At 32.4% G+C, this 23406-nt stretch overlaps 1 protein-coding gene across 1 annotated transcript in view; it reads right to left on the bottom strand.

The window, feature by feature from the left end:
• wb (wing blister) overlaps positions 1-9628 on the bottom strand; it is a 139239-nt gene extending 129611 nt beyond the window's left edge. The window contains exon 1 of the mRNA XM_066724823.1: positions 9262-9628. Within this exon, the coding sequence (XP_066580920.1) occupies positions 9262-9382 (121 nt within the window). The 5' untranslated portion in view covers positions 9383-9628. The remainder of the gene's footprint in view (positions 1-9261) is intronic.
• Between the last annotated feature and the right edge of the window lie 13778 nt (positions 9629-23406).

Genomic DNA, 23406 nt, shown 5'->3' with positions numbered 1-23406 from the left:
TTTAATCATACTTGTTTAATATAGATGAAGCTAACCGAATCACGTTTGATCAAAACAAACAAAATTGATAGTAACTAAATAATTAAATTTGATTGATTGAATATGAAAAAAAATACTAATTAAAGACTATCATAAAAAAAATGATTTAATTGAATTAGTTTTTCTAATAATTTCAATCACTGTTTTGTACCATCAAACATTTTGAAGCGAAAGTGCACACATAAATGAGTTAACTTTTCGTTGAGGCAACGCAATAATTCAAGCCTATGTTCCTTCGAACGGTAAAATAAATCTGTCGTCGGATGCATTTCAGTTACTATCATTTGACTCACTTTAAAATAGAGAAAAAGAATTTTAAAAATTAGTTATAAAACACCAGTCTTCAGTTTAACTGTTTTTAGAAACAAAACAGAATCGTCAATAACGCGTTGAAACGATAGTGTCTATTCTGAAAGGATGTGTGACAATATTAAGGAAAAAAAGTATGTAAAAATAAGTGAATTATGCTTTTGCCAAGTCAAACTGCGGATGGAATGCTTCATTAGAATCGTCGTTAAGAGACTTGAAATTACGGAAGGTCGGGTGAAAGCTGAATTACGATCAATTTAGTGACCAAAGCAGGAAAATGGTGAATCACAGTAAGGAATGGAAAATATTTACACGACCAGCAAAACTCATTTAAAGTCTACGAATAAACTGCTATGTGAAACTCGATACGATGAAGATCCGGATACATCGGTGATCCCAAAAGACACTCACACGCAGAATCTGTAAAGATTCCGCCTGTGAGAAGCAAAAATATCCAGTCTTTCTTCACTGCTTTCGAATAGGGACAAAAATACACAAAAGAAAAGAAAAGCTGACTACCATTAGTAACTTATTTCAAGAATGACAACCAGTCATTTATCTTAACAATCAAATCTAACCAACTTTCCTATAAGCACAAGAACCAATTGCTCTCCTTTAATCATCCGGCTCAGTAAGATGATTATAGATCGTCACTGTAATAAATTAACAGTATGCTAATTACAAATATCGCAGTTACCTGCAATTATTTATTGGATCTTTCGCTCCATTTTACTGAACCTTAACCAATTTCTATGGCTTATCGATTTTTTTTTCAGTTTTTATATTAGATTTTATTTATTCGACAGTTGCATAAAACTAAAAATAAGACAGTATATTGAAGATAGGAATACATGTAAATCTGCAAAGACATTAAGAACAAATTTATTCCAATTTTTCAAAATTTTTTACGTACAAATTTATAATTTGTTAGAACATCGAAATTGAAACAGGTCTACGATTTATTACAACAAATTCTTGTGATATGTTTTGTATCTATGCTGTTTCTACATTCATTCAAGTTGCATAACAATAGTCGTAATTTATAATTTATTATCAAAATATTTGTAAACAAAAATTTGGTTTATTAAAATTTAAATAGGTAATATATTATTCATGAGATAGACAAATAAAATTGAGAAATAAATCAATCTTTGAGTTCATCGATTATCGATATTCCTGGTCTATTCCTGGTCTATTCCTGGTATCAATTTATTTATGAATCGATTTCTTTTACAGCAGGCAAAACCGGCCACGTATGTCTTCCTGCAACAGCTAATTCCAATGATTTTCTCAATTATACAAACGGCTAAAAATTTTTAGTCAATTCCCCGATTCGTCACAGAAAATGCGAGAAATCCCAAACGCGATAATAGGTGAGTGACATAGTTTTCTATGGATTCTAGTAATAACCAATAACGAGAGATGTTCCAATTCTCAAAATAGGCATTCCAATTAATAAAATGAGAACGATGAAATACTATGACGAAGTGGGATCCAATTACCGTAAAATAAACATATTGGAAAGGTTCGTTGGATGTATTATGGTTCTTTTAGTTGCGAATAAAAGAAAAAGAAGAAAAGGGATCGGTAGATCGGGAGTCTTTATCTTTCACGTTTGGTGATCGGTTCTCGGAAGGCAAGATCTAAGTAACACGAACCAAATTGGATCGAGCAGACCCGAATCGTGTCCGAAGCTTGACTGATCAGGAATGAATGATCGATTCCTTGAATGCGATCTTTCAACATTCAGTTGTTTACCCCTCCCTCCTTCACCACCGCTTCCATCATTAAATCTTACGTTTTATTAGAGAGAATATTAAAAAATTATTAGAAATAAACTACAATTATAAATTTGGATGATTTGTATCTCCCTACTAATCCACCGTATTATTTTTAAGCTTAAACTTTTTCAATTATACAAAATTACTTTCTTTACATCTCTGTTTCTCATTAAAATATTGTTTTGGTTTTCTTATTCTTACCGTCTATAAATACTTACCACATTTCTGAACTTTTTTCGATAAAGAACCTCCGATTATTTTTGTACTGATTTACGAATAAAGTTTCTCATTTATGGTCGATTTCTTTACATCCCCAAATTTATATACAAATTTGTCGGTTCTCTCATAAAATTACAATTCAAAGAGAATCCTATTTCACTCAATACTCTAAAGCTTATATTTGTATTAAATGTGATCAGGGTAGGGTATAAATAGAACTCGTAAAAAGAAATTGACCACTAATCGATGGTTTATGAAGGTCACGATTTCAGGTTCAAGGAGAGCTCAACGAAACAGCCAAAAGATTCGTTAAAGAAATTTCTACTTTTATGTTATTTTCTCGCTCTCTCCTGCGATCTCTCCTTCTTCTCGTCCTCTCTTCCACTATCTCTCTCTTCCTGCAGAAACGCCGACCGGTCACTTTGCATACGCCTGCTGGCGGCATTTAAATAAGGGCAAAATGAACGAAGCGTGCAAAACACTGAGAATGAGATTATTTCGAGAGCGCCATGCCAACGATTTGCTTGTGCTATCTCAGAATTAATAATAATATACGATTTTTCGTGGATTACTGTGTACTACAAGATTGATTATTATTGATTTACGAAAATGAAAGTGGATCGGATAGGCTAGAGTTTTAAAAAAGAAAAAGGAATGTATAGTGAAAGAAACAAATGATTGGTGAGTTTTGAAAAATAAACGTTAAAAAGAAGATAAATAAGGGAATCAAAAAGAGACGTTTTGTTTTGACACTTGACGGGGATCATCTAAGCATATTTATCAAATTTTAATTGGTAATTGGAGCGTACAAAGATTTTAATAAATTTTTCTAATATTAAACAATTCAAAAACACTCTTCGAGTTGAAGATGAACAAAAAAGAAATTATACTAACACGTATCAATTATTGGTAAGGATTATCTCACAAATTAACCAATTAAATAATTTTTATTGATGAATGCTAAGATTTCGATGAAATTGAAAAAGACAGTGAAACAATAGGAAAACACACTCTGGTTGAAGATATTTAAAAGATGTAACATGAAAGTGACATGTTGTACATCGATTGTTAGCAAAGATCATTCCAGAATTTATCTGATTACCATTGAGACATGCGTCGTTAATTTAATTAGTTTCAGCGAATGGGGTCGGATTTAAACGAACCGATTGACGTGAATGCTCCTTGTTCCTAACAGAAACTCGGAGAAACTGTACTTTTCAAGCCTTTCAGTCTGTATAACAACTCCCGTATGCTTATCATGAAATTCTTATCTAAGCGTTTAAAGTGAAACCGATGATTTCATTCGTGTTGCCTCTTTTGCTACACCGCACTTTGCTTACTTGTTGCACTTTTAGCCACGAATTCAACAGCTCGTCTTTCCGTACTATCGACTGCAGAATACTGATAACAGTCCTTGTACAAAATCGAAATTCATCCTTCGTTCAAGAGTTTTTATAAGTCCTTAAGTCATTTGGATTTTCCACGATCGAACGATCATCAAGGATTTTTAAGAGCTTTTCTAAAATATCACTAATTGATATTTATGCAGTTACAAATAAATATCCGTTTTACTCGTTTGGTGCACATTTAGTCACAAAATCAATAAACCATCCTTATATATATATAGTCATTTCTCATTTAGCATACACATAAGTGTTAGAAACATTTCTAAAATGTTTCAATGTTTCAAATTGAATCCGAGAACGTTTTCGAAATTTTCAGATACTATGTTTAATATGAGAATAGATTCAATGCAAAATCGAAACTTGTCCTTCGTTCAAGAGTTACTTATGCTTAACTCACTTGAGTCTTTTATAATTGTCAATGATTGTAATGTGCTCTTTTAAAATCAGCAGACATATTTATGGAAAGAGCTTTAATTGCCCTATTTTGCTCGCACCTTGCTTACTTCTGCATCTTAAGAATAACAATGATAGCTTTCTTCTACATAATGTCAAATTGTAGCTGGCAACATTTTCGGAAAGTTATTGATCTATGTGCACCATGCATGAAACGAGAATTTTAATGCAAAATATAAATACATCCTCCGTTCGAGTATTATTTATACTTTACAGTCTTGGGTTTTCCCTGATGTAACAATCGTCAAGGATGTTCCGAGGCTCTTTTAGAATGAATAGTGGATATTTGTGCAGTGGGCATTAATTAGCATATCAATGGAAACTGAAGCTATTCGCGTCCAGTTTGATCTTGATAAGGGCGATACTGGTTATTCTTGCGACATATATGATCTTAATCTACACCCAGTGGCTATACATAATATCAAATAGGAACAGTGTCTTAATATCTTTTCTGTGACTGTCGACCTTTTGCTGAGTTTCTCTTAAACCAAAGTTGAACAAGTCCAAAAACTTGTCTAATATTTTTTATTCCACATTTTTAATTATTGGTAATTAATATTGAAAGAAAGAAATAGTACTGAATGGAACCATTGAATCTTACGGAAATTTTGTAGGAAACATGTAATCATATATATGTATATATTATTGATAAAGGAGATCGTTAAAACGTAGTGCATTTTCGATCATCTTTTATTTATTCATACACAATTAACAACAGACAAATTCAAAAAGTATAATCTATCCACTTATAAACTATTTACAAGGATTCTAATGTATAGTGTGATCTAAGTATATAATGATTTCCTTCTATCTATATCACAAGAAAAATTCACATTGAAGGCCAGAAATAATAACTAAAAGACTTTCTTATGGAAATTTTGGAAGCACAGTATATAATTACACATCACCGGTACTTCGCAAGAAAATTTAACAAATATAATTTTAAAAGCAGCGAGAAATTATATTGAATAGAAGTTTTGTTTACTACAAAAATTTGATAGGAAATATATGTATAATTGTACATCCTTGGTGTTTCGCAAGAAAAGTTGGGCGAGTAGTTTCAACACGATCATCGTAGGACGGTGACTAATTGAAGGTTTTTCGTTCCAATTTCCCATAGTCACGGTTCATGGGGAAACTTTACTCGAGTGATCTGTGATTATGGCAAGCGCGCACGAATTCCACGGTGAAATTATGGCGCTTTAGGTGTTTGCCAGAGCGATTGCAGAAACAGGAAGCGATCTAAGGCGGGCCAGACTGATTTCTGTGTGTATATACCGGGTGGTTGATTAACAAGGGCCAATCTTATAACATTGGATAGTATGAGTACACTAATAAGAAAAAATTGTGTTTACCATTTTCAAACATAGCCCTTAATTAAGAAGTTATTAAAGATTTAAAATTACGTTATTCAGGGTTTCTTATTGGTACAGTAATCCACCGATCTTCTTCGACAGATCAAACTTTGCAAGCACGCTTCCCAAACCACGAATAAGCCTCGAATCAAAGTATTTTTAACCCTTAATAACTTCTGCAACATAAATACTATAATTAAAAATATTTAGGAAGTACACTTTCTTACAATTATGCATACTATCCTATATAATTTATACGTTTAGCTGCAGCTAACTTCGACCACACGGTATATGCGGTATATATTGTATCTCGATGATTCGATCGGCACTTTCGAGAAACACGCCTGCCTGGCCACAAATCCTTCTCACACCAAGCGGCCCTTAATTACTAACCGTAATTCAACTTTATCCGAACTCTGCATCTCTTTTTCAAATTCCTGACCATACCTAATCTTAAAAAAGATATTTTTATTGAAGAACATCTAAATTTTATATTCGATTTTACTCGTTAAAAATATACAAAATTCTTCATATTAGAACATATTAATTTGTTTAATCAATTTTATTTGATCGATTCGTTATCAGAGAAAGTTCTACCGAATATAGTTGAACGTGGAGACGACAAACTTGGGCAACTGTCAAACTGATTGTGCTACGATTGGGCTAGTCTTAATTAACTGGACAGAATACACGCTAATTTAAACGAATTTCTCATCCCCTGTAATCCCCCGCTTCGTCTTTTTTCTTTAAAATAATGATTCGTTGTTCGATTAAATTGCGAGCGAGTAATCAAAAACGCGAAGAAACTAAAGCAAGAACTCTACATATTTTTTTTAATTTTCGACCATGCCTAATCTGAAAAATCATTTAAACCTGACTAAAAAATATTTTTATTAAAGTATATGTAAAGTTTTCACTCGCGACGCTCACAACTTTTTTTATATTATTGAAAATGTAACAATTTATTGCCATTGGAATACATTAATCACATATTTTTCTTTATGAGTTGAATTATCTAAAATTATAAATAAATATATATATATATTTTTTGTTTGTTTATAATCTGAATATGAATTTAAAATTCTGCTATAGAACATTAATTTAAAATGAAATACGCCAATACTTGTATCGTATACAGCAGAGCACCGAGAAAAACCTGTGTAAATATCAGACCGAAATGGGCTACGATCGTACTAGTCCTAATTGACTCGACTCAACAGCCGTTAATTTAAACCAATTCCCCCTTCCCCTCTGATCATCCACCGTTTTTTTTTCTTTGGATAATGATTTGCAGTTTAATTACAAGCGCGAGCAAGTAATGAAAAAACGGAAGGCTTTAATGAATGAAAGCGAGCGTGACGCGTGGGCGAGGAGTAAAAAAAAGGAAGGAAGAGAGGAAGAAAGAAAAAGATGCAGAAAGGGGGAGATGGTCGCGAGCGATTAACAGGGATCAGCTGGTGATCACGTTTCGAGCGTTAATTGCCTGCTTGCCGCTGGCTTTTTGGACAAGCAGCAACTTTTAAGAGGCTCTTTGACCGAGGGCGTTTGCCGCGACAGAAACTGCCAAAGTGTCAGAGCAGCTTTTATAATAGTAATATTAGTAACATTCACCGGATATTGGAATTCAAGATCTTTATTTTCTAGTGTATTATTGTTCTCTTCCCGCCTCATTCCATGCACGAATTTCAAAGAAAACTTAAAACTGAACGAGAGGGGGTAAAAGGATCCGGACGACCGTTCGTTATCCCTTCTCCGCATTTGAGTATAACCGAGGCGCGAAGAGACTTCCGGTGTTGAAAAAGTATACATAAAAAAATCGATCACGTAGGGGCAACGCGAAGTCTTTGATGGTGGTCGTGTCGAGTGTCGAAGGGTTTTTAAACCTGCGAGTGAAAGAAATAAAAAGAGAGAGAGAATAAGAAATAGGAATAGAGAAGAAGAATCAAAGAGAAACAAAAGTGAGAGTATAGAGAAGAGATGGGATAGACAAGTATTGGGGGGGGGGGGGGGGGGGAGGCTAGAGAAGAGAACGAGAGAAGGAAGTTGATTCGACTTGTCGCTAAATATAAAGCAAAGAGCCGGGAGGTGCGGAATCTCATGGCACTTAATATACGCAGACTCGGATTTTACGAGACCGCAGGGATTCCTTGGAATTTTCAAACAATATTTTAAAGGACCACACGCGCCGCCTATACCGCAAAAAATTTTCACAGCGATTTATGAATCTGTTAGTTATTCTCATTACGACTGTCTATCCGCCCTTGGATAATTATAACGACACTTTCAGCACAATCTCTGATAGGCATCTCAACTTTCCATGCAATGGTTCAACTGTAAAACAACGCAAACTTTCCAGGATCACCTGTCTGTCATTTTTCTTTAATTTTTTATTATAAAGCAAAACAAATATCAATTTTTTCTATATTACGAATTGATATTTCGCGAATTTCTTCTCATTGACAAATATGATTGGAACGAATAAATTTTTGTTAATTACTCAATAAGGATTCTAAATCTAGAAATAGGTGTCATATTGTAATCAAACGTATATTTACATTCATCTCATACACTGTACAAAAATGTGTAATTGGTATATTGAAAGTCCCACGTTACTCCATGCATCTTTTCCAAATATTATCAGTTTTGGCCGCTTTAAATTTACATCATGAAGCAAGAATCATTAATTTTATTCTTATTTTAACAAATCTTTCCCAACTTCATCTAATGGTTATATAATGACATGGGTTAATTTCGTGATTCAAGTAATAAGAGTTGGAAAATCGAAAAAGATACTTCACATTGTATTATAATAAGAGGCTGCAAAGGCTATAAATAAATTTTGCACAATCATAGGATTTGCATAATCTGCACCACTTTATGTTTATTTGACTATTCTGTATTGCAATTCCGTTTCGTATCTCATAAACTACATAGGAGTAAGTCACATCCAAGTGCTTATGATTAGTATAAGGATAGGCCTATAGTACTGCGTGCACCTTTTCATATCGATTTAATTGTAAAGAAAAAATGCGAAGCTTCTTAAAGATTACTAGTTTATCTTTTTGAAATTTGTTATAAAACACAAAAAAACCAATATCTATAAGTTTTTTTTATTTTGAATGATTCCTAGAAAATTACATCTTATTGGTGATAAATATATGAAGGAAACTTTCGCGTGAATCCGATGATGAGGATAAAAAAATAAAAAAAAATCAAATCGTATTGTAATCATTTTCTTATTTTGACTGATCTTTGATGAATTTCAATGAAAAAATAGAGTGATTCAATTGATTAGGATTCAAAACTCAAAAAAGAGACTTTATGCTGCATAATAATCATGCAAAGATAAACAAAATTGTTAAATCATTTGATTTGAATTTGAATGATACATACTACACTGATATATCTGGAAAGTATCTGTGATATTGCAATACTTCAGCATGATATACTGAAAATCTTCTACAAGATTGACAGTTTTAGAGTATTTGTGTTGAAGGTACATGTCCAAACATATGCAATTATAATGGAAAATTCTATAATAGTGATTTAACAATTTTTCGACTACTGTAATTAATCCAATTCAATTTCTGCTAGCTCACTCTTGAGGCTTCAAAAAATATATAGGCGCTTGTAATAGGTGTAATGATTTTCATCGTTTAAAATAACAAGTTCCAACTCTTTGTAATCGCTGTAACTTACCAGGTTTGAGATTCCTTCGAGAACCACGTGCTCCATTAACAATTTGTATCTCCGATAAGGTTAGCATTGAAATAAACAACAACTGCACTACGAAAATGCACACTGATTTATCGGATGCCATGATTCACAACAATTTTCCCACTTTTCATTTGCACGTATTCACGATAGATCGATTTTATTATTAACGATCAAAAATCACTGACTGGATGTCCGTCGTTCGTTGAATTGTTCTTTCGTTAAAATTTCGTTCGACATGCTTCATTAATTGATAATTTACGACTCCATATATTTTCCATGCTGCCAGACTTTGATCGTCAAACTGACTTTACACCTTGAAATAAAACCTTTATTTTTTCAATAAACAAAATAAAACCTTATATTTTTTTAATTCTTATTCACTTTATTTTCCTCGTCATTACCAACACAAAAATGTCAACATTACGCCCTTGTTTTTTGCACCATCACCACGTGCGTTTCTGAAGCGAACCGATCAGCTTTTTCCAACGAAAACACGAAAGATTTCAAGCTTTCCTCACCAAACGTTAAATAAAATCAGTAATTTGGTACTAACTTATGATAAATAAACTAAAATAAAAAAGAATTAAATTTACTGAACAAATTACGCCATAAGAGATAAAACTGTTTAGCACAAGTATACTTTTTTTATAAATAATTTTTTAGGTTTGGATTAATTGGTCAATTTAATTTGTATCAATTTATAGGTGTTTTTGTTAATTTCTGAGAAACGGAGACGCGAAAGAAACTCGGCACGAACGGTGCGAACGCCGCGAGCGAACTGAGTCTGCTGAGTGCTGAGCCGAGTAGAGCGTCAAGCTTCGAGGCTAAAAGCAACGCTAGTTGGGTAGAATCGAACGGCTACAGACACTGCAGACACAGGCAGCAGCAGCCAGGCAGTCGTGGATGGTCGGGACGAACTTCAGCTGAAGCTGTTGAGAGAGCAAAGAGCCACCGTTAACAGCTTCTCTTTCTACCCCCGCCCCTCAAACATCACCAGAACCAGCATATTCGACAGGTAAATCTGCTACCTGCACACCTTTCGAGGAATAACTTTTAATCATACCCATTATCTTCGACAAACACATGCTCTCTTCACTTTCTCGAAGAATTGAAAGAGGGATTTGACAAAACATGATATATTTTTTTTGAAGGAATTGATCAAAACACACGTACCCCTTTAAATCTATAAATAACTAGCATTACCAGAAGCAGTGTATCCTACAGATAAATTTGCTACCTGCGCGCTTTTAGAGAAAGAATTTTTAACCAGCTGCATCACTCTCAAGAAACGGTTGCCCTCTTCACTTTCTCCTGAAAAACAAATGAAGAAAGAAGAATTAAAACAAAATATATGATATGTTTTCTATGAAAAAAGTTATAATGAAAACGACATATTCCTATTAATTTATAGATAACAAATATATAACTAGAAGAGTATACTTGTGACAGAGATAAATCTGCTACCTTCGGACCTTATATCGAAGAGGAGCGCTTGATCGGACCAATTATCCTCGATAAATACTTGCTTCCTTTACTTTCTCGTGTGAAAAAGGATAGAAAAGTAAACCAAAACAAAATGTATTTGTATTAAAGGATTTTCATAAAAACAAACAACGCATAGAGAGATTAGTATTATAACATACATACTCACCGACAAAGCAATAATCGAATTAAATTGGTACTTTTAATATTTATTGCTCTTTACCTTTAGAAGGCTCTACAATGCTTTATTATACTTTAGAGTACATATAATATTTAAGACTGTAGGCCCGTCTTCTCTAAGACTACTACAATCAGCGTATTAGGAAAGTAAATTTACTACCTATATACTTTTTAAGAAAGAACTTTTAATCAGACCCATTATCTTCAAAAACTATTTACTCTTTTTTTTTCTGGCAAAAAAATGAAAGAAAAGTAGAATAAAATATGATGTAAATTTTATGAAAGGGATTTTAATAAAAACACACATGTAAGTATAGATTTTCCATGATTTTTTTACTAAAGAAACATGTCTCAGTATTATAACGAACACACACGGACAAATCAGTAGTCGAACTAAATTATACAAGATTTGGTACTTCTAATGTTTTTCGTTCTTTGCCTCTAGAAGGTTACAATGCTTTATTTCTTCGTTTTTTTGGGTACATAGGATACTTATGGGTATAGGTAATTAGTGTTGCCTTCATTATTAATCTTTGGTTTGGTAGCACTGATTTCTTACCCTCCTCCTCCACATCCCTTCCCTTTTTTGCTAAGCAATACGAAGTTCTTTCACCATTTCACGTGGTCGTTTCAGCTGTCTGGAGAGCTGGTCTCCCAGCCAGTTACACAATAATTTCTAATTGTTTACAATAACTGTTTATAATAATTGCTATTTCTATTGACTTTCGAGTCGTTATCGATCACGCGTGCCAAGTAGCCCAGCTATTGCTTCGTTTCTACAATTTAATCCCAACTTCTTCATTGATATTAATTCGCTTGTTAATTAGAATTCGTGCAATTTATTCATTTCTTTGTTTTGTTTAAATTAATATAAGCCTGATACTATTTCTGTATCTTATTTGACTCACCGAATCTATTAGTTATATATTGTTAATCCGTTTTTAGTACTTGATATTCGATAGAAATTTAATCAATATGTGAAGGTATTGAGAGTCGATGCGCACAATACATGGAAATATTGAAAAGAAATTGTTGAGTTTTTCGAAGATACAAGTGTTTTGGTAGAAATGAAGCAAAGTTGCTTGTTTGAATTTTTGTTATCATGCACACGAGAAGACACAGGCATCTATCTTTCACGTTTTCGTTTATTAATTATTGTGATAATCGAGCATATTAACTATAGATACAAACTATAGAGCATAATATGTCGGTATGCGTGTACTTTTGTAAATTTCGCATAGTTTTCGGTGCTCACGCCGCTTAATATACACAATACACGATTAGAATAACGGTTTACAGTCATACTCAATCATAGTAGTAAAAAGTAAAAATAGTATGAAAATTATCGTTTTGTTTCCCATTGCTTATATATAACTACGCTTTCTTTCGGGATTTTTCTACCAAAGACTGCTTTACCTTTTTTCAATTAATGTGATAAAAACATGCGAATTTTCATAATTGTAAAGGAAAATTTCTCGAGAAGAGCTTTCAATCATATTTGTACCAGTTATTGCAGGAATACTTACTTTAAAAATTGAAATATAAAGAAACTTTAGCTAGAGCTACAAGTTACGAAACAATTCTTGGTAGATCAAACCCGAAATATCCAGTTAAGAATACGAATTTTACAAATATTGTATTATGCGCACAATGAACCCTATTTAATGAATGATTTATTATGAAACTGCATGGCAATGATTAAAAAATGATATTTGGTCTTGAAACTTTGCAAGACTTTAACCCCGTTTCGCGATTCAGTAAGAACGACTTAAAAGGAAAATATTCAAACAAAATATTAACAAGCTTCGTTAAATAGCTTTCAGGAAAAAATAATATAAATAATTCATATATTTTTTTTATAAACAGCCTAGGAAGATAGAAAAAAATTTCCATTCGATGCGGATTTTTGTTGTAATCGGTGAAATTTTGTTGATAGGATAAAAAATGATTAATAGACACTTGTTAAAAATGTTCTTCATGGGAGTATTTCCATGTTGCATTGTCGAAACGGTGTAATTTCTACATGTTTTATGATATTTTTAATGAGTGCAATGTTTTCGGATGAATCGATTCGAAAAATGTATTATTGTCCGTTAACATTTTGGGGGATAAAGTTAGGAGTAAACTTTTGAAAATACTCCCTTAAGTCATCAAAATTTACTCCATTATTCGTTATTATTTATTTCAGTCCTTTGACTATCGATCTGCCTCATTGATAAATCGTAGTTTGCACGTGCATTGCAACTTTCCGAATCACTTTGGTTAATTCTATTAAATTCCATAAAGATTTCACGATCACACCTTTCACGACAAAAGCCTTTCTGTAATGCGCATCAGTTGCAATTAATTGAATCTACTAGCTTTATCACCTATCATTTGACCTTCGCGTGTGTGCAACGAGGTCTCTTTTTACATATATACTTATATAAATGCTCGTAGAAAGCAAATATTCCTGTTTTTATTCTCCTTCGACACTTGATTAACAATTTTGCGTCTCGGCAAAAATATAGCAGACATTGAATCCTTATATTAGACGACCCGACGTTGTTTATACAAGTAAAATCAAAACAACAAAGCGATAAGCTTAAAGTTTGAGACACTGAGAACGACGATTATAATAATATAATAAAAAATAATTATTACATGTGTACATATCTCGTAACGGGTTATAACATATAATAATTATTTTGATCACATCACTAAAACAATAATTCCTTATAATTTTTAAGCAAAATTTCATTTTTTGCCTGTGTGAATCAGGCTTTTATGGTCTGCATAGATTTCTGCTTTATCGGTGCGCATGAAGCACAAACTGTTTTACCAGTAAGCCAGCCTTAAGATGTACCATCTGTTAGTCAATCCGATCTAGTTTATTTAAAAACAAAAATCTTTAATATCAACCGAATTTTTAACAAATTAGACAAGTTTCGAGTGACGCATTATACAAATTTTTGTATTTAATATTCAAATCATTAATTTTATGAAATCTTTAAAGACTTGAGTACCGATTCTAGGAGCTTGTTCATTTTGCTTGAACTTTCTGCACTTTTCGTTAAAAATGCATATTATATATCACGCGAAGTATACACTTTTAATGGAAAGTACGAAAAATACACGCAACACAAACAAGGATTAGATGTGCCTTTACTATTTGAATCCTTGTTAACATATAAATCAATATAAAACATACATTTTAGTTGAAAGAAACAAACATTCGCTTATAAATAAGTTGTTAAAATATACGTATGAGTTTTAAGGTTTGCGTGCTTATCTCGATATTTCACAGAAACGTTTATGTTTTCCGAACTTTCATTATGCGAGCACAGCGGTTAATAAATTTGTACACTTTACGCTGGCCAATTATAATACGATTAATCGACAAGTCTGATAAGTCGACTATCGTCATCCTTTACATGGCGCAAATTCCATTTTATAGAATGGCTAAGTAAATATTAGACATTACACAATAACAATAGTTCATCTAATCTCGCCATAACCAATTTATTCTACAAATTTTTAACGGTTTTTCAAATGTTACGAAACTTTGACTAGCGCTAGATATACTTCTTATTTAAATTGTTTTGCATATATGTATTGCTTTGCATAATGGTTAGAAAAATTCGTAGATTATTTATAACAATTAAATTGACAAAATGTATGATATCAAAGTATTTATAATTAATCTTTCTCGATTATATTCATGATGAGCGAGTTCTTAATGGAAAATATCTTTCTTGTTATTGTTCATTTGTTTTAATTTAAGATATGTTATCAAAGATATGCTTAATGTATGATATGATGATATTAGATATGTTACAGAGAAGTATGCACAATTTTTACTTCACTTAAGCAGTTATACAACAAATAACAAATTAAATAATTCTACAAGAAGAATAATTTAGTTTCTAAAAACAATTATAATAAACGTTTGTTTCTTATAAGAATCCTTCAAGTACTCGCTCATCCCATGAACTACATGATATATTGCATATTGATAAGATCTTCGAGAATATGAAATTAATGTTTCTTATAAAAAAGAAAGTAAAGAAAAAACAGTCTTTCAATAACTGAAGCTGAATTAATGAAATGGAACATCGAACAAACTCGTTTAAATATTTCTTACATATGTCACATTTCTAAGCTTCAGTTCCTCCATGGCAGTTTTAGCTAGCTCCGTGTGTCCGAATCCAACAATCGGAGAACCTTATCTATTCTATTACAATTTAATCACGGCCATTTTGGCCTCAACGGACTGTAAAATCATTCATTCCAATTCTCTTTTTTTCTCATTCAGACACTCTAGATTTTCCCATTTCAGTACATACATAATCACCCCTCGCCTCTCTCTCTCTCTCTCTCTCTCCGTCTCTCACACACACTTATCCTTAGTTAGATGAATTTCAGGCAGAATGCTATATTTAAACATTAATAACGCATAACTTTTTAGTGGTTATATATTTGAAAAATACTTAATAATCATCTACCAAAGCAAACAAATTTTTGGTGGTCAGTAGTTAGGTTTGGTCGAAATTCAATTAAAATTTATTAATTTATTAATTTATTTATTAACCCTTTCCCTGTGGATAAACCCTATCTTAGCTAACGATTGTGGAGTCTTATTTTGTGAGAAAAAACTGCATTCTTTCTAAATTCTTAATATTTTTAAAAAATTTTAAGAATTCTTAAGGAGTTTAGGAGAGAATCCGCTTTTAGTTTCGTCAAATGGAATTCCAAAAGTCGTCTGAAAAAACTCTTCATCCTACATGCTGGAATAGCAGCATAAAACAATTGTGTTACTATAGTGTGGATTACTTTTATATAGAATCATATAAAAATAATAGTAAAATAGAGCCTCGATACTTGGAAAAGTATGTATCTAATGTACGTGTTTTTAAAGTCGCTGTATTCGGATTTATCAGATTATTAGGAATTTCAGTACTTCAGGTTTTAAGTTTGCTGAATTTGTATTTGATATCATAATTATGAAAAGTTTAACATGGTAGGTCCAAAAATTAAATAAAATATAGCAAAACCTTCGTATCCTTTTTTTGTAACTTTAAGATCGGCAAAGGGCTATATAATATTAAATTGTTTTATTTCAAAATTCTACTTCATTTTGATAAATTAAAAAAGGTTTATACCATGAAGTACACTCATCAATTTAAAAAAATGTGCATACACTTATTTGCATAAAACTGTTTATTTTTATCATATTCATGTACCATTTTGAGTTTTTAAAGTTTGAAGTTAAATTCGAATTCAGTGACTGTCTTCAAAAACCTTTACTATATAATATCATAAATAAAATTCGATATTTTTCCCAACACAAAAATTGTAAGCCTAGATGCATTTTTGTCTCCACAGTGAAAGGGTTAAGATAAGCTATATCTTTATAGTGTTATTATTACTTTTCACATATGATTATTAAATGTCTCCTATTCTGTATCTTTGAAATACCACATAACTGACCCAACCTCTTAACAACCTTTTATCTACTAGAAAAACATGGATTATGTAAAGCGAAAAAGTTATCCACATCAAGTTTCTTGAAGACTACTTTTTCTGAAATAAATTCATTTCATTTAATATTTACTTACTCGCTCCTTGATCGAACTTGTCCTTATAGTTAGACATGTACTTTCTCGCTTTCATAATCCATCTATGGAGACGGCACAAAGCTGAATGTTTATAATAATTATTACAAGTACTTTACATGTACACGTGTATAAAGATTTTCTATACTCGCATTTCACCCCTATAAATACAAATGAGCAATATACATATAATAGATAGAAGGATATTTACGAAATATAACTAGAAAAATTTGAGTTCCTAGCAAAGTTCGATTATTGTCCCCTGAAATACGTTACTAGAAGTAACGATGAACTTATTGTTATGATAAATCTTGTCGACGTTTATATTTATGGAATACAAAAAAAATTTAGCTGAGAGCTTTGATAAAAAAAAACTCACATGAGCAAGTTTAGAATGACCAAAATTGACAGAATCTCTGCTAGGAAATCAGAATTGACAAAAGTTCTCTATTATAGTATGAGTACTTGTATATAGGCAAATTTTTATAATTTGTGCGATTCTTCTTGATAAATAAGTTGGAGTTTAGAATGTTACGAGTCTTTTGTTGAGAGTGAAACCCGAGTATTGGGCTAAACTTTCTTAATTGTCTAAATTACCGAGACTCTGCGATAAACTTGTAAATTTTTTATTATGCTTTTTTAATATGTATTTAAAGCGCATCTGTTAAGATGCAATTGATCCACACTTTTGTACAAAAGATTCGTTCTAAGATTTAACTCAACAACAATTCTGTAATTATTTAAAAATTATTCGTTTGCCTTTGTGCATGAATAATTTTGTACCCAATAAGGTCACTAACCAAATTAGTACATTTCAATGAAGAATTATATATAGGTACTTGAATTGTAGTAATAAAAAAACACATGAATTTTAAATTAAATATTTAGATGATTATAACTTTATGAATATATGCAATATCGTTGACAGAAAAGTCTCTGATCCGAATCTCTAGTACAACTTAAATAATATCAAGCTCTCTCTCTCTCTCTCTCCCTCTCTCGCGCGCGCGCCCATGCGTTGTTTTTTATACTCTTCCATAAAATACACATCGAAAAACAGCTGGCTTATATAGTATAATGACACTAGCTACGTAATGAAAAATTATCTCACCTACGATCAAACGCGATCATACACATGAAACAAACCCATACAAACATACACAAACTCAACCTCCTATGCATGAGAGCAATCACTCACGCATGTAAGTCGCAACGAGATGAAAATCTATGCTATTCTTTATTCCTTTTTTCTTCCAATGAATTTTCTCTATTATCTTTCAAATCGCGTGTCTCCCTCTCTCGTTTCTTTCTTAGTTCCAATTACCGTATTTGTCAATATGTCATCCAAAATCGAGTTTAATGCCTGAAAAAGATTCCCGCTCTGCCCAGCCTTCCTCTATCCAAATTTCTCTTTACTTTGTGACATAAACTGTAAATCAATCTTTAACTGTGATTTTTTAGAAAAATCACACTCTCAATGCTTTAAGCCTATGCAGATAAATTCGAAGTCTGCAAGCTCAAATTTATTTTTGATCTTGAATCAACAAAAAGACCCTGACAACAATATTAGAATTTTTTTTTCTTTTTGTATTTTATGTCTTTTCCATTTTTAAATGAGCTTGTAAAAACGTAGAGATTACTGTGATACTTTGCCTTCGAGTGTCAATGTTCCCGATGCAAAGGGAAGTCTTGTTTTTCGTTCGATGATTCGATTGCATAATGTTTATAGATATTCAAGGATATGTTACTCTATGCTCTCACTTTTTGTAAAATGGCAGTTGTTAACATTAAGAATTAATTTTAATTATGATACGGCAGCGTTTCTCACTTTTCTGTGATCTTTCAATACGGCTTTGGAGTCCTTTCGCATGGAATTCTGTCGTTTGTGGATAGTCGTGATGGTCTTTGTGGTGTGTTCGACGGCTTTACTTTAATTCTTTTTTTATCGTTATATGTGCGACCAACGATTTTCTATCGCGACAGATACGATTTTGTTAAAATCGTCCATTTGGTCACCTTCTGGGACAGCGGTGTGGGCACCACCGCAATTTTTCACCCTGCGGGCTCTGGTCCAGGCCTGCCTCTGAAAAACCAACAATTACCAGCTTTTACATTTTCATTTGCAAATAATCTCTTAAAAAAAAAAAAAAAATGAAATCTACTGAAAATCGTTTGAGAATCTACTATACTTTCATTAACTCGTTAAATGGTTATGTAAGGTATAACAAATATAATAGCAGGTTACGGTTGACTTTTTAAAGTAATTGAATTATTCAAGACAAAATATATTAATTATTTTTAACTTTCAGATATTTTGTAGTTTTCTCTCGACTTTCAGTAGCAGTATCTTGTAAAATATTTATCGAATCTCAATATTTTTGTGCGAAATTAATCAGTAAAGTGCTCTCTATAAAACGCGCGTTTTAAATTATTATTTAAAAACGTTCTATTGAATTTTCAAACTCTAGATTTTTAATTAATTATTTCTTCATAAAATAAAATTTCAAAGAATTGAAACACGTAAACTAGTTAATGAAAAATTTTAAAACAATTTATTTTTCTTTTTAATTAACCGTACAAATTATTTATACGACTCTATTGAAATAATAGGCATACGAATCCTATTTACACAGACTGATGGGTAATGTACGATAAATTATCACCACTGAACACAAGTATATAACAAGTAATTCGTTTTAAATCGGAGTTGCAACTGAGCAACAAACATTTTTAGGATATGTTAATAGTAGTTCTTATTGTTTTATTCTTAGTTATACAAAACACCCATGCCTATAATTGGCCAACCATGTTTGTTACCCATTTTGTACAAAATAATCATACATCGAGACAAATAACAAATCTGAATTTTTTAAGAAAATAAATTGATTTGCTTACCTACACGAACCATTCGTCTTTTTGGCTGGAAGAGATGTCGCTAAAACAATTTAATAAAGAGTAAAGTTAGCAGTTGTAAAAATTTCTTAAACTTATAATAAATGATTTTCAGTGAGTTAATTTTTAGGAATGAACTTGCTGACTAAAAAATCATTTCCGTGTCTCTTGATGAATAAATCATGTCTAAATATTCTGATTGATTAAAGTTCGTGGCAATGTAATTAATTACCCCCGCCTAAGAGAGGTAATTAATCGTATTATGCGTCAGTTTATACCGTGGTTTATGCGAAACCGATTTAAATAGAGCATAGGAAACAGGGAATTCAATTAATTGACGCGATACCAACGGCAATCGCGCACGTCTAATGCAAATTCGAAAGTTTTCCAATCTCTGGTCGAGGGATCTATCGATTTCGAGACTCGCATAAGCAATCTTATCGCAATTTGAATTTACGAGAGATGGGTAACGGTCTTTTAAGAGCCCATGGTCCTCGGCCACGGAATAAAATCCTAAAATCCTCGCTTCCCATTGGTTCATCCAATTTTATTTGCACGAAAAGGTAGAAAACAGCCAAACCTTCCTCCTCAATTACTTCCCGTTAAACGTTATACGCTGCACAGGAAGCTCCCTGCACGAACCATATATTTTTATTTACAAATCTCCCTTGCCATGGAATTCCAACGAAATCGTAACGCTTCTTTGAAATTTTAAATATTCCACATTCTCCAACAAATTAATTATTGTAGTGTGAACGAAACGGGAAAAAATAGTACAGTTGACAAATTTTAACAGAAAATTCCAAGTGAAAAACTTGATGGCTGGCATAAAATCTGTTGATCGCGTTGAATCGAATTAGAGCGAATAATCTGGATAAGATAGTGCAGAGGGAATAAATGGAGATAGTGTAACACATTTAAAGAGTTAAATAGAAGAGAGAAATGGGGAGGGGGGTGGTAATTAATGGAATGCATCTAATGAGAGTGAAAAAAACGATAATGGCAGTCTTATCGAATTTTCTTCGAGCGCTCTCAGAAGCAGAAGCGATTCACGTGGCTTTAAAAAAAAAAACATAAAGAAAAAAAAATCTTTTACGTAGGCGAGGAAATGTCACTTTTCCGCTGCTTTTCCGTTTCGTTACATTTTTCATACGAGCCCCATTAAAGCGCAAACTCGGCTGGAACTTGGCGAATATCCGGTAAAAAGGATCCATTAGAAGTTAACCCATTCACGCGCACAGACTGCGATAATAACGCGATACTTTTTGGCTTTTACGACTATCGCCAGCTTGCCCCTGGATTGCTAAAATGAGAGCAACAGGGAGTCTAAAATAAATTAACGAAACTTTAATTAATACCAGCTCGTTAAATATTATAAATTTTATTCAAAACGTATGATTATTAGCTTCAGCGAGTTTTAGCAACTGATTACCTTAGACAAGCTGAAGGATAATAATGGAAAATACACGAATCTGTAGGGGACTGTTTGTTATTTTTATTGTTATAAATATAAGTAAGGTATTTAATTAGTTCCAGATAGTAAGCATAAACATTTACTTATCTGCGTAAATGTAAAGAAATGAAATTTTTGCATAGAACCTTTTCAAAATTCCTCTTTCTTTAGATTTAAAAAGGTAAAGAGATAAAATGTTACATCTCTAATAGGTAATCCAGTGAAATTAATTTTTATGTGTGCCTATTGTGAGACAGATTAAAATACTCATGTTAAATTATACAGGGTAGAACAAGATCCCAAGATCAATTTTTAAGGAGTTATTGAGACACGATTTTAAAATGACTTGAACATTAATCATAGAATTGAAAAATCGAGTTAAAATTAAAAGAAATAATTTTTATAGTTTTAAATTTGTACGTGTCCACACACACACACACACATACAATTACCAAAAAGGAGTGAGTATTATTTCCATGAAAATTCACAAAATTGTAAGTAAGTAATAGGCGGTTTGGATAGAGAAGATAGATTTGAAGAGATTATTGGATCATACTGACCTATCGGAGCCATGGCTCCTCACTTTGCCTGGCAGTAGAGGCGGACCCGGACCACGCTGTGCCCGAGCCTGAGGCCCGCAGGGCGCAGCCAGTTTCCCGGCCTGGGAAGCGTCGTGGCGCCCATTATCCCGGGGCCGTAGGACCCCGTGTTGTTCATTAAATTCCCCATTGGACCCAACACCCCGACGCCGCTGCCCTTCAGTTGCGTCATTCCCATTGGCAGGCCGCTTGAAGCCCCGTTCGATCCGTACATCTGTTGCACTGGAAACCCATTAACACCCATCAGTCCCGCCATACCACTTTCAAACTCCTCAATTAGTTCCTTACGACTCGATAGCTTTTTTAATCTCTTTCAATAAACATTTATTTGTCGGTAAAAACTTATATATCTCATAGTGTATAAAGACATTTATTGAAAAAAAAATTTCTTGCCAGTTTTTAAATAAAAGTTTGGCTGATTATATCAAGTATAGTGTCAAAAACGTTCTTAAAATGTTCCAATGCGTGTCAAATTTATTACAGGAGCACACGTTTGGCACTTCTAAGAATGCCCATGTTTTTTAGGCCTTTCTTTCAGCATATTTCTTTTCGGAGTGTTCATGGTTTGAGAATTAAACGAACAATTACGAATCTGTCGTTTCCACTGATTCAAAAGCAATGTTGGTGGAAATATGCTTTCATGACTTTGTATTGTTTATATGATCGGTATTCGAAAGAAACACAATTATAATGCGACAGATGTAGTGCGGTATAAATTCATAATGCCATTAAAATTCCGTATATGCAGTATTATTAGTAGTAATGTAGACCAAACCGTTGTACTTTTTGTCAATAAAAAATTGTAAACATTCGCATTCAATCAGTTAAGATAAACGTTGGTACTGATTTTTGTAGGAGGAGGAGGTCTACAATTGCAAATTTCCAAATAATTTTGGAGTCTGTTGTGCCAAAAACTTGATATAGACAAATCAAGTACAGATATAAATTATGTAACTCATTACCTATTTAAGGTTAATTTCGTATGGTAAAAAATAAATAACTTTATTTGGTAAATGTGCAATGATTATAAATATGTTATTACGTACGCCGGGGCAAAACTGAATAGCCCCGATTTGACTACTTGTTGAAAATTATTGTCATATTTGGAACGTAAAATTTTATTCGTCGATTACTTAAAAATATAAGTTACTATATACAGAACTGTGCTGCGTAGCGTATATTGAAAGATTCATTTTGTAAAAAATAATATATTTATTTATTGTAAAGAAGCATAAGATCCAAATGACGAACGGGATGATTTACTGAAGTGGTCAAAATTTACGAAGTGGGCTCGTATAAAGGGCGCAGTGCATGGAAAGTTAGTTAATTCAAATGTTATTATTTTTGTGGAAATAAGTGAACAACAAGATTTACACGTTGTTTTTAAGTTTAAGAATTTATTCATTAAATTTAAAATAATGCGATTTATATTTTATATTTACATTAATGTGAAAATAAAGCTTGTTACAAATAAAAATAATTCGATTTGTCATTTTTGTCCAATAGTTTTTAAAGTATATAAGCCACTTTTTAGTTTTAGTGTTTCGATTTTAGCATAGTCTCTTCGTTATGAGAATGAGTAAATAACAATTATCCTGTATAAGCCATGCCTATGGAAAATGATTAGAACGTACGAAAAGTATATTTGTAGAGTACACCAATCCAGTGAAGTTTATATTATGTTTACAAACAAGAAGATTATCTACTCGATATATTCATCGAGATGCATGCATCCGTCAATATTTATCTATTTACAAATGCAAATTACAAATCACACGTGTGAATAATTTGAAAAGCTACTTTCCGCATATCTCCTTCAGTTATTTTTCAATGGATTAAGAAAAATATTCCAATTTCAAATCGTAATTTTACAAATACGAAAGAAATGCAGCTTCAACTCCCTCCCCATCCCTTCTTCAATATTTTC

Source organism: Prorops nasuta, unplaced genomic scaffold, assembly GCF_024137725.1.
Source record: "Prorops nasuta isolate Cenicafe-Biocafe unplaced genomic scaffold, Cenicafe_Pnas_1.2 PNAS00003, whole genome shotgun sequence".
Lineage (NCBI taxonomy): Eukaryota > Metazoa > Arthropoda > Insecta > Hymenoptera > Bethylidae > Prorops > Prorops nasuta.
The sequence above is the reverse complement of the archived record's forward strand: the minus strand, read 5'-3'. Positions and strand labels throughout refer to the sequence as shown.